This window comes from Lutjanus erythropterus, chromosome 9 (genome assembly GCF_056507025.1).
Source record: "Lutjanus erythropterus isolate fLutEry1 chromosome 9, fLutEry1.hap2, whole genome shotgun sequence".
NCBI classification, from domain to species: domain Eukaryota; kingdom Metazoa; phylum Chordata; class Actinopteri; order Lutjaniformes; family Lutjanidae; genus Lutjanus; species Lutjanus erythropterus.
This window is the reverse complement of record NC_139325.1, coordinates 21437017-21450287: the sequence shown is the minus strand read 5'-3', so window position 1 is coordinate 21450287 and position 13271 is coordinate 21437017. Positions and strand designations below refer to the sequence as shown.

Below are 13271 nucleotides of genomic sequence, written 5' to 3'. Positions count from 1 at the left end.
TTAGGCTAAGTAAAGAGAAAACTGTGGTGCATCAGAGGCTTTTAGGTAAAATCTTTAAATCTCCTTTTGAATCTCACATTTTGAGCCACCTATAAGCCCAGAGCTGCCTATGTAAATTTAACAACAACAACCCTTATTTGACAACTTAGTTGTTGAAAGCTGTCCCTAACAATTATGTACAATGCACCGCTTTATGGCCACTTTTACAGCACTGTAAAAATGAAGGGTGCCTCTGAGAAGCACAGGGTGCATCAAAAATCCAAAAGGTCCTGTGTGACTCTTTGGTCGAGGGACCCTTAACCCTTCCTGTGCTGCTCTGATGATTATTATTGGGCTATTTTTAAAATTCCTCATGGACTGACCAAAAGCAGTGTGCACACAGGTTTAATGTTGTCACATTCCTGGTCAAACCAGTGCAGAGTCACTTGCTTCAGAGTCATCCAGGTTTATCTTGCTGTGAATATTGTGGGTGCAAAATGCCTTGATTGCGTCCAGACACCTTTTACTGCAAAGGCCCTGTTGGGTGTTTATAAAGGTGACGCGCAGACACGCTAGCTGGACAATGCTCTGGAGCTACACTTTTCTCAGTTGTCACCTAACACTGGCAAGACTGTAAGAAATTAAGTTCGTTACTGAATAGATTAAATCTTGTTAATCCTGCTATTACCTCCTTAAAGAACCACTGGGAATTTGTAAGAGTTTCTCCACACATTTACTTGCTATTTTTCCAGAAAATACACACGTATGTCCAGGGCCCAAATACACATAATCTTCATTATTTTAAATATACATTTTCTTTTTATCTCAAACCAACACCTCGTAAAATCAATTCTTGCCATGAACAAAATGCGCAATGCGCCTTTTAAAATAATTTAATCTTGATATATAAAAGATCTTCGCCGCTTCCCTCTATATAGTCTTTATGCTTTTCAGCTTTTCATTTAGACAACAGGCCTAGTTAAAAAAAAAAATAATAATAATAGTAAACTAGTAATCACGAATCAGCCAGTAAACAACAACAAAAACATATATATGTGTGTGTGTGTGTGAAAAAACTATACATATATACATATATATATATATATATATATATATATATATATATATATATATATATATATATATATATATATATATATATATATATACATATATACATATAGTTTTAAATATATATATTTAAGTAAACCATTTACATTTAGCATCAGTTACACAAGGCCAATAATAATCTGTTATGGACCACTTTGTGATACAAGTCCGCCGTCCAAGTAAATGAAAACTTAATATTGGTTGGTGCTCATTACATAAGGTAAACACAAATCGTTGGCCTAGACAGCTACGATATTTAAAATAAAATTAAAATAAAAAGTCAGAAATTCATCAACCCAGGCTTCCTTAGAGCGTCAATAGGTTAGGAGTTTATAACACAGGCCTACAGCTTTAGGTCAGCATAAAAATGTCTCCAAAGGTGGGTTCACCCTGAAATACAACATCGGCCACCTCCATTTTTCCTTTAAGTCTGGAGCCATAAAGTCTAGAAATGAGAGCTACAGTTTATGTACAGCCATTTTATATGGCGTCAAACCTGCTGCAGTCTGGCCCCAATGAATGATAATAATCATTAACCCTATTGGATATTTCCTGTGATGTTTCAGAGTGCGCAGTGGGTGAGCTTATATTATTATTCCCATAAAACATATTTTTTTAAAAATTCATTCAATTACTTCGTTTTTTAAAGAAATGAGAGAAAAATAATGAAAATCCTGACTGCTGTGTGTCAAAATGTCTCTGTTTGTGTCTGTCTATGCTGGCGCGCGCACAATGACGGCCACAGGACGCACACAAGTTTCATCTTAATATCAAAGAGAACAAAATGTCTCCAAGTTCTTGTCTTCACATGCGAACATTGTTTACCTGACGACTAAACAACATAAATCAAATGTAGCATTTTATAAAAACAGAAGTACAATTTAGGTTTTAAACTGTGTGGAGATTATAAAAGTTAGTGAGACACATTGTTTGGAATAGAGGCCCTTGTGATCTTATTTCTTGGTGCCATTAGTCACTCTATGCAGGCCTATAACGTCTGCTATGCTGCAACCTGAGAACATGGATTAAGTTTCGTGCTCAGAGAAACAAATAAACATATTGCACTATTTACTTCTGGTAAATATTTGCAGTAATGTTTTCATTAAATCATAACATGTGAAAAGCGTCTTCAGCAGATGGAGCTGATAAACGAGGAAAAATAGTCCCTCCTTTTTCCAAATCCCATTAATAAACCCCATTTAGTCACAAAATGCACACGACAATATTTCTGTGCCTACCTGTACAATGAAATCCTGAGGTGGTGACATATTTTAGAGCAGCTGAAACTTCTTTTATATCTCAATTCACGGCAATGACATTGATCTGAGCAGCGCCACCCAGTGGCCACAGGCGGCAGGCCCGCACACTGCAACACAAGACAGAACAAACGCAGAATATTCCTACCACGGTAAGATGCTGCAACAAATGACGGCAGAAAGGTCCGTGGACACAAGCTTTGAATGCTTCCAGCCAGCCGTTGTTTTTCAGCCCCTTAGTCACAGTTAATAACCTTGGTCTCAGACGCTTTATTGCACTACACTCCAAATGCTCCAGACGAATCCGCGTTTTATGGCCAAGTTACTGGAGCAACTGGGAGGATGTGCAGCAATCAAAGCGGCATTCCTCGGAGCCCCACAGGATGCACGGTATAAGGAAGGCATCGGGGCCCTTATTAGCTTATGGCAGGCTATTCAAGTTGTTTTCAAGGGGCCTGCTGGTGGATATAAAGCCACCTGAAGCCAGTTTTTACCCATCTTTACATCTGCGCGGGCTTCATTCTATCTTCCTTTGCAGGTTAACATAAATCTTGATGGCCTGAATTCCTAACCTGTTTATTTTTGTCTCAAACAGATGTAGAACATTTGGATTAAAGCACTCTAGGTAATAAATAAATTACCATATAGATAGTGACTATTGAAAAAGTGATGGAGTTTGCCCTATTTACCCCACTGTCACTGCCTGATGAGTCTACATAGGCTGTTAGGGATTCAACGGATATAGTCTTTCTACTTTGAAGTGGGGCCTAAAATAACAATTATTTTCATGCCAAATATTTTTTACGATTAATTGATTAATCACTTAGTCTTTAATGTCACTAAATTGTGAAAAATGCTCATAGCAAATTCCCAGAACCCCAAAAGACGCCTTGAGATGCTTCTTTTGTCCAACCAACAGTCCAAAACCAAAAGACTCTTCATTTACTGTCATCAGTGACAAAGAAATGAAAAAAGAGGAGAAAAAAAGAAAATACTCACATTTAATGAGCTAGAAACAGCAAATGTTTGACATGTTTGCTTAAAAAATGACTGAAATGATAACTGGATTATCAAAATAGCTGACAACTAATTTTCTTTCAATGACTGATCAGTGAGTCGACTAATCATTGCAGCTCTACATCTATGTGCGTTCAAAGAAGTGTCAGGATTGTTGCGGTGAGCCCTAACAGGCGTGTTAGGTCAAAAATCAGCCCTTCCACATCGTCCTAGAAAATGAATGAACTCTGTGTAATGGATATCAAATAATAACTGCAGCGGATCCCATTTCCAGCCATGAGGGAATAAAAAGAATCAGACTAACATATCATGCACCTGATACGATCCACGTGCTGACATATAAAGCAAAATGTGGGATTATGTTTCATTTGTGGATTTTTCTTTCGTTTTTATCAGTGCCTTCGAGATTAATCCAACTTTACGGCCAAGAAGAGCTCAACAAAGCGCTTGTACTGAAGGATCAGGCGCAGATGTTAAATGTCAGGTTTAAAATGCATGAAATTTTTGGGTACAGTTGGTCCCTACCAACAGTGTCAGATGAGGTGGAGGTTTATATTATAGTAATTCCAAAACACACCAAAATAGTTTCCAGTCAGCTGTGTTGTATTTATACAATAAAGTTAAAAGAGAGAGAGAGAAAGGATGGTAGTAGCTTGACGTCAAATTTTCTGGACAGAAAAGTTGCGCGTGCGTGCGTAAAAACAATTTTAACTTTAATTTTAAGGGGAAAAAAATACGTTTTTTAATATTTGCAGTACAATAATCTTCAAATGTGTTATTATCTCCGTGTGTGCTATTAAATAATATTAAGGGAATTCCGCGTAAGCACACCATACACGCAACCACGTAACTTTAAAATTTGGAAAATTGTTGATCATTGGTCGGGCAAGCAGATTAACAGACCTATATAATAATAATAATAATAATAATAATAATAATAATAATAATAATAATAATAATAATAATAATAATAATAGAGTCAACGGTGTTTAATGACAAAATAGTGTATAAATAGTAGAATTCTTTATGAAGTCGGACACATCATTAAAAACTCTTCCTCTTGTCCAGATCAGATGTAGTTGTGTAGTTGTAGATGGGGGGTTTGCATTCATGGCTTCATGCCAGTGACAGTCTTTGTTGAGTTTTTATAGCAGGGGGTTTGTGGTGTAGTACTGTAAACGGTCTCTGTTCAGTTTCTTCTCCTTCATCCTCCTGTTCTGAAACCAGATTTTGACCTGGCGATCTGTCAGATTGAGCATCCGTGAGAGCTGCAGACGCTTCTCTTTGTTGATGTAAACGCTGAAAAAGAACTCCCTCTCCAGTTCCCTGATCTGATACTTTGAGTATGGACACCTCTTCTTACGCGTCCTCTGGCCACCTGAGAAACAGAATGAATTAAAGAAAAGGTCAACACTTAATATCTTATACACACATTGCAACAACATGAAATCATTAGTCTATTTCCAGGTTTGAAGCAGCAGCAGCGATGGTGGTCTAACATGAGCTGTGGAGTTCAAGTGTCTCCCTCCTCTCATGCAGGCCTGCAGGACCGAGATTTGTAAACAAAGACTGGACTTGATAGTTGGACATGTTGGATATGACAGATTGCGTGTCGGAAGTGGTGAAAACTTACTGAAATCTGTGTAAAACCATACTGGCTGCCATTTAGGAGTGAGGGCCTAAAGCAAACAGGCATGAGTGTCATGTATCTGGTATGCTTCTTGTATTGTCCGCTTTTGATTTCACTGTGCGTAAAAAACTGTTGTTTAAGTGGCAGGGAGGCGAATTTCCATGGGAAACAGTTGTTGAATTAAATCCTGGCAAATCCAGAGAATTTGTAAATATTTATCTTTGAATAAGTACCAGGGTTTAAACCTAAATCTCCTCCAAAGTTAGATTAAAATGCCTCAGCTGCTCGCTTCAATCAGTCTGGAATAATCCAAATTATAAATCCAAACAGAATTCCTTAAATTAGAATAGATGAAGTACAGTGTCAATCAAAAATACCATTCTACATGCACCATTTAGTATTTCGTATGTATTGAACCTGCACATATGTTTACATCCAACTGCACCTTGTGTATATTCCGTATTATTTCTAATCCTCTATTTTACTGCCTGGAATATCCAGATGTGCTGTTACGACAATAAACTCTTACTGTTTTCATGGGTTACACCTATAAAATTATTAATATTTTTATATGTTTATATTTGTCAATTTCTTATTTTAACTTTTGTCTGGTGTGTGTAAATGCACTACTACTTTCTTTCGCTGTACGCTGTGTAATGACAATAAAAAGAAATCTCTCAACGCATAGAAGAACTGAAGATAAAGCAGCCTAGAACATCCCCAAAATTGATTTATTTATTTAAGTATGTATGTGTATATAGTGTTTTGTATTTATTCGTGTGTATATGTGCTTTTATTTTTGTATTTGTGTGTTTATTTTACCATTCAACTTGGAACTATAATCCCCTGTATAGATGTTTTCTTGCATATTAAATAGGCAGTATGTGTGGGGGTGGGGTGGGTGGGGGTGTCTGTCAAATGTTTGTGAGCAATTCTCTTTTTTTTTTTTTCAAATAAAACTATACACTAAATAAATGAAAAAATCTAAACATATACATGTTAAAAGAAATATGATGAAGAATAATGAATAATAATAGATGATATCACATATAAGAGATTTAGGATTTTTGTAAAATGTTTTGTCATTTCCACATGGTTTGTCATATAAATGAAGTTTACAGGGATATTTACGCGCACATTTGGAGTAAGAAGTGGAGATCTTGTTTGAAATGTTGGAAGACAAGCTTAACGCCAAAGTCTTCACGGCCAATTTCAATCCCAAGCACGTGATCTTGCCGTTTATAACATAGTTTTGTTATAGGGTAAATCTGCAGGCCCTCCATAAACCTTACGTGCTTATAAAACAGCATATAAAACGCTTTAAGAGCAACGCTGCTAGATTTTTCTCGGGAACATACTCACTGCTGCTCTTGCTCTGCTTCTCCTCGCTGTGGCCGGAGGACGACTTGGGGCTGAAGCTCTCCTCCGCCGTGTCCGAGCCCGGGTGAGCCGGAGCGGGGCTTGTTTTGGCCGCGTCCGCTGCTTGTGCTGCTGCTGTCGGTGTTGTGCTGTTGTTATTCTCCGCGCTCCCGTAAGCGGTGTCGAAGAACTGGTCGAAAGCTTGAGGCAGGACTCCGTTCCTGCCCACGCTGCCATAGAAGCTGGGTGTCGGGTTATTGGAGGACCCCGAGTGGCTGCTGGCGCTGCTAGAGCTGCTGCCTTTCACCAGGATCTCCCCTCCCCGTGAGGTCGGGCTCGTCCACCCGTCCCTGTGCACCATGTCCTCGGTGTAGCAGTGTGATAGGGTCCCCCTGCTGTGGTGCCATTTACTGGAGGCATCAATCCCATAGTCTCTGAACGCCACATCTCTGACGGACGGGACCTGTGGCAGCGCTGAGGACTGGTGGTAGGGGTATGTCATGGGGCAGGAGGACTGGCTTTGGGTTAAATAATGAGGGAGACCCGAGAAGTCGGCTCCGGAGACGTAGTAAGTGCAGCTCGGTAAATACATATTGGAGCCAGAGATGCGCTCATCAAAATCCATATTCTGCTGTTGGAAACGTCCTATAATAATCCGCACATAGTTCCTCCGCGGCGCTGCGCTCCAGTCACTTTGAGGCAGACTGCTAGAGCAGAAATCCTTAGACGTACAAGCTGACGTGGGGATCCATCTCTATCCATTCCTGAGGGCCAAAGCCATGTGACCACTGGCACAAAATGACAGATAGCCTACGCCTCAACGTGTGTGTAGTCTATATGAGTCAATGAGTTTAGAAAGTAGACCTCTGAGGGAAAAATACTGAGAGGGAATTTTGCATCGACCCAATTAAGCGTATTTTGAAAGAGCTAACTATTTGAAACACGTTTTTTTTCTTCATTAGAGAGCTTCTTCTATATATCTACAGATTATCATCCTTAAATTACCACATTACAAGGGAGAACCAAACGGAGAATTGTATCCAATTTCACACCAAGCTGGTTAACCTGCCTTTTATTTTTAAACCATTTAATTTGTTTTTAAACCTAACCCTCACCTTAACCCTAACCTTAACCTTTGCAGACATGTCTGAAACATTTTTAAGACGAAGATGATAATTTTAGATTCAGTGTATCACGGTTTAGACTTTGTTATGCACATAAAGCTTAATCTTTGTGCCACAAATAACATTTAATAGGCTAAACTAGAGAACTTGTTGAGTTTGATATGACAGGTCATATTTAAGAGAATTGTGGCCCTGTAGCACTCATGGGTCAGTTACTATGGAAGATATTTTAGCCAATTAAATCTATTTTAGATTATTTCATCATCGAGACCATGGCAGGTATGAATTCGTCGTCTCTGCACGTGAATTTACCAGCGCTCCTCTGGATATATTTAGACTAATCTCGTCCACAAGTGGCAGAGTAATGCGAGTCATGCTGCACTCATGTCGGGCATCAGTCCAGTTTGGCACCCCGGGACAAAAAGACAATAGACTGTAAAGTCAGGCTTAGTTATTTCTCTTATATTTGCTATGTGTTTGTGTGGACCATGCAGTCATTAAAGCACACCAGCTCGACTCATGATGCACAAATGTAGGTTTGTTTGCATGCTGGTTTTGTCTTCCTCTGCGCGTAAAAGTTGATATTTTAGATGTTTATCATTTACTCTTGCACTGAACCATCCAAACTCAGGCGTATTGTGCTCTAAGACTAACAGCATGGATGATTCAATACATAAATGAAATGTTGGGATGAAAACTGCTTCAGTAACGTTGCTCATCGTTATTTTGCACAAACTACGCTCTCTCTTTGGATTTTTAATTCATAAAAACCTCCACATTTGCACGCAACTTCTGTAATGTAAATATGTATTTCTACTTTAGTATATATTTGTTGTATATTATAGTATATGCTTTAAATTGTTCATTATAGCCTATAGATATTCTATAGATATATACCTATTATCTATAGGGTTTTTCAAGGCTTTTCTACTATTTGTTCTGTGCTATTTTGATTCATGTTTTGTTACTTGGTGTGTTATTTAATCGTATTTTATATTTGATATGCACTTCTTTCTTCCTACGCTTGCATATACTAGTGCAGAACTTATCCATCTAAATTAGAAGATGACCAGAAGCAGCCTGAATGAAGTTCATATGAGGGTAATCAGCTGATATAAACGCAGCCACGACACAGTTTAATGTAAACATACAGATGTTGTTCACAGGCTATGACTAATAATAAAAGGTATTTGCCGAAGGGGCTCCAGTCTTTGCATGGCCTGTTCTCTCCTTGCAACGCCCAATATAAAGCTTTGGACACGGGCTATTTCCCACACTCCAATCCATTTTCATTTGTCATCACTGCTGAGTAAGTGGGTACATGTGTCACATATCACTAATCCTGTTATGCAGCCAATTTTTCCGAATTTAGTCCAAATTCACTTTTCATACATCAAAGCGTGTGAATTTGTCCTGTGCAGGGAAGCATTAGGAGACTGTGTAATATTTCACTCTGCCCAGGTGCTGTTTCTGATTGAACTCCATTCGGCGGCTGTGTTATCACTGTGTGACTGCTCGTTCATTTGGCATTTGAAATAGTCGCACATGATAAATAATTCAGACGACAATTCCCCTCTTTACTTATTTTGTGAATTATTCAGTCACTCGCACGCAGCGTCAGCAGTCAGGCCGAGGCTGCATTAAAACCTGCTTTCCTTTTACGCCTCACAGCGCAGTTTTCAAACAGACCCAACCACACTATTGGGTTACACGGTTTAACTCGAGCCAATAAATGTGCATTAATCCACTAATATAAGTGAAACTGTTTTCATTAGATCGAGTAGTATATGTGTAAACAAAAAGCTGGTAAACCTTGACCTCCAGCCGGTTATCGTGCCAGGGGGACACAAACATTTTCTATATTAAAAAAAAAAAAAAAAATTCTCATTTTCCCTACATCCACTTTGGTAATCAGTTCGAAATTATTAAATGAAAAATAAAAATGAGGGGGGGGGGGTGTAATGACAGCCTAAAAGGGTTAATACTGTGAATTTAAGAGGTTAAAATAAACCCTTTATTTTGATTTGTTTATGTAATTTATAAAATAGCATTGCTGAAGATTGCATGAAAGTCAAGGCTAGTCGGTCGTTTCTGAGTCACCTTTAGAAGTTCAGCTGCAGCGAAGATGGAGGGCCTTTAGTCAGCAGTACAAGAACAAAAAAAAATGTACAAAATTTACTCAGCGTGGCAGAAAATGCAAAACTCTGTTATTAAAATACATGTAAATATGGCAGTCACTCATAGAGGCAGGTAGAGGCGGTTTTAAAAAATAAACAGTTTTCTTGGTTTCTCTTAATTTTCCTCCGACACTTTAGGAGGAATGTGGTTCAGTTTAACTGCCTGAAAATCTGTGCGCCTCCTGCCTTTTCCCTGGTTCCTGGGTTCATTTCACAAGGGGGCATTTGCTAATATTTAGGTAGAATGAGTCGGGTAAGATTTCCAGCTTAAAGGCCCAAACTGTGATGATTGCACTAAATAAATTAAAGGGAATATTATTGAAGAGTTTGAACAAGACATAAAAAGACAGACCTGTAATCTTTATGAATCTAAATCCATCGGAAAATATGCCTAATTCATTTAAATGTTTGTATACTAATGCAAGAAATAAAATTTTAAAAAGTACAACTCTAAGTGTGGTTTGTCAGTGAATTAAAGGAGATACAGATCAATAAGGCAGCGACAGCAAGTTTCAATCCCGTATTTTGAATTTGGTGATGAGTCTACAGTGTTGACATTTGGATGATGCATTCATAGGAAACTGTTCAAGAAACCAAACAACAAAACATTTCTAAATGCCTTCACTTAACTAATATTTATGATCATTTGAAGGTATATATAAAGAAGAAACAAACCGATTTATTACTTAAAATAAAGCTGTGAAATTACTTCCAGTATTTTGTTTATTGGTGCCAGAAAAACGACCCTGAAGACAACTAATTTATTTAAAATGACAAGATTTGGTGACTGAAACAAAAGTATCCCGTGAGGTTTACTGATAATGAATTCTTTAAGATCAATCTGTTTTTAAGGACTTGTCATGCGCCCACCACACACTCCATGGTTTCTAAAGTGTACACGATCTCCTTAGAAGTATGAAAATAATTCAAATTGAACAGTCAACAAACACCAGAGAGCTGCTGAGCATTTGATGTCATCAAGGTGTAAAGAAACCGAACAGAAAAAGATGGTGCACTCTGACAAGGGGGTGGGGTCTCCGGAAGCAGCGCACTGTTGGGGGGTTTACAGCTGAAGCTGCTATAAAACACAACAACTTGGAAAAAAAAAAAGAAAAAGAAAAGAAAACTAATAAAACTTTCTGGCTTCACAAATTCATCCTCACATTTACGAAAGTCAGATGTGATGAAACTGTTAAAGGCAGCAGGGATGATGTCCAGAGAGTGAGCTCAAATTAAACATCAATCACTACACTGCCTGTCTGACTGTTTTCACTTTCAAGAGTTATTGTCCATCGTTATCATTGTCCAGCTATGTTGTAATGTTGCTAAATTCAGTTTTGTTGCATCACATCTCTGTTATGAAGACACGAAAAGAAGAGCAACACAAATGTATCACTAAATACAGTCGCAACGTGTGGTGTGACGCAACAAATGTGGGGAAAAATCATTAAAAATCATTTAAATAAAATCTTCCAGTAGCCAGAGACAAATGTGAAATTTGCAAAACATTTTCATCCAGAGCTAAATGCGTTAATGCATTTGATTATGGAAGGAAAAATATCCAGAGGTGACATCTTGGCAAATCTGTCTCATTAGTGTTTTGATTTATCTGTTTTTGTTTTTTTGTTTGCGGAAGATCTGGATTTTCTTCGGTAGCATTTTCCTTTAACTGTATTTGATTCACAACTTAGGATTTTTGTTTTTGTCTGAAGTTCATTGCACAACGTTCAACAGCACTCAGGGCCGGCCAAACAGACACACACACACACACACACACACACACACAAACACACAAACAAACACACACACAAACACACACACACACACACACACACACACACACACACACACACACACACACACACACACACACACACACACAGCTATCAGTTCTTTAAGTCGAGTTTAAATGAGCAAAAAAGTTTTTCTTTGTGATTGTTTTTTGTTTTTCTTTGTGTCAGAAAACAGTAAAACGTCCAGTTCTGGATGAGTAAAAGAGCTTTATGTCATTTTTGAGCACGGTTCGTTAAAATATAGTTATGATCTATCATAAAGCATGGGCACAGTTAGGAGAAAGTTGCTTACTAGGTTTGGAGCAAAATCGTTAAAATATATTTTGTCAAAACCAAAATTGCGATTGAACTCAAGCACAATACTGAATCTTAACGTTGTGGAAAATTTATCAAGGAGCCAAAGGACTTAAGTTGCACAGCTGAGAGCAGGAATTATTGCTCTGTCCCTTGAAATTGGCAGATTTAAAAACGTCTATAGGAGGACAATAGGTTGTCTGAATTATGCGAATTTTATCCTGAGCCTATCAGAAATGTTCTGGTGCTCTGATGTTGACAGAATGGAACTGTTGACTAATTTTAATGCTTAGAATTTGTCTACCCTTGTTTCTAAAACTTAAAAAAAACGTCAGGATGGTTTACTTGTTCAATACGATTTGTAATTTATGCTGCTAGGTTTTGGTCTCTGTCACTAAATAATGGTGTTTTGTTGCAAGCCTGTTTGAGCTGGACAAATTATTTATACATGACACTAATAAAAATCAAACAAATCTGTCATGTTACTACTGTGTGCAAACACTTTGTCCTTTGAAGTGTTTCAGTTTATTTAGTGTATAGTATTTTAGATGATATTTTGTCTATTATCAGCCACGTTAGAGCAGCAGGCTTCAAGTCTGCTGCATACGGGACTTTTGGGATTGTGGGGTGCATTAACCTGTTTGGCTGTTAGGGGGAGCAATGACACAGAACAAGAGAAGGGACGCCACATTTAACATGCAGAGGAGCTACAGTCAGAGGAAGATTTCTGAAGGGACTCTCATCTTAAACCATTTACACAACATGCATGCCAGAGAGAGAGAGAGAGAGAGAGAGAGAGAGAGAGAGAGAGAGAGAGAGAGAGAGAGAGAGAGAGAGAGCAGTGAAAGCAGCCCAAGATCCATGGAACATCCAAACTATGTCAACCTTCTTCGGTCACCTGTGTCAGAGGTCCATCAGCCTCTCTAAGTGCTCTTGAGCAAGATGACAAAACTTTCCTTGTGCTGCAGTTAAATCCCTTTTATGTACACGTGTGACTGAGCTGAGAGGGTGACACTGTCCCGAGGGTGCTGCAACAAAATGCTCATTTTATGTTGCTCTCTAAAACCCGACACGTTAATGTTAAAAATCTAGGAAACAGGTTGCCTTGAAAAAAAAAAAGATAAGTAAATATAATATAACATGATATAATATTAAGTTCTGTTTACTTGTTGTACTATTTGCTAAGTTGGTGTATAATGGTACAAATCCAACCAGACAAGACACAGTGTCACAGTGTCATGCCCCTGACTCTAACTGTGCAAATAATAATAATAATAATAATAATAATAATAATAATAATAATAATAATAATAATAATACTGACTGGTTGTGAAGTTTTTAAGGTTGTGACAATTATGTGAATAAAACTGATACTGTAACCTATATGTCGATGTGATTGTGATAAGAAAATGTGAATCACGTAAATATCATAAAACATAATACAGTATTTCACTATGAGGAGAAGGCAAAATATACAATATACGGAAACCTAAAGAACAGATGTGTGCGTATTAGCTGAAGCGTTGTTTGAA

At 38.0% G+C, this 13271-nt stretch overlaps 1 protein-coding gene across 1 annotated transcript; it reads right to left on the bottom strand.

Moving 5' to 3' along the window:
• Positions 1-3327: 3327 nt before the first annotated feature.
• On the bottom strand, positions 3328-7144 carry hoxa11b (homeobox A11b). Its single transcript, XM_084726531.1, has 2 exons — positions 6355-7144; positions 3328-4740 (listed from the first exon to the last, which is right to left on the bottom strand). The coding sequence occupies exons 1-2, from the start codon at positions 6974-6976 to the stop codon at positions 4508-4510; spliced, it is 855 nt and encodes a 284-aa protein (XP_084582657.1). The 5' UTR covers positions 6977-7144; the 3' UTR covers positions 3328-4507.
• Positions 7145-13271: the final 6127 nt, after the last annotated feature.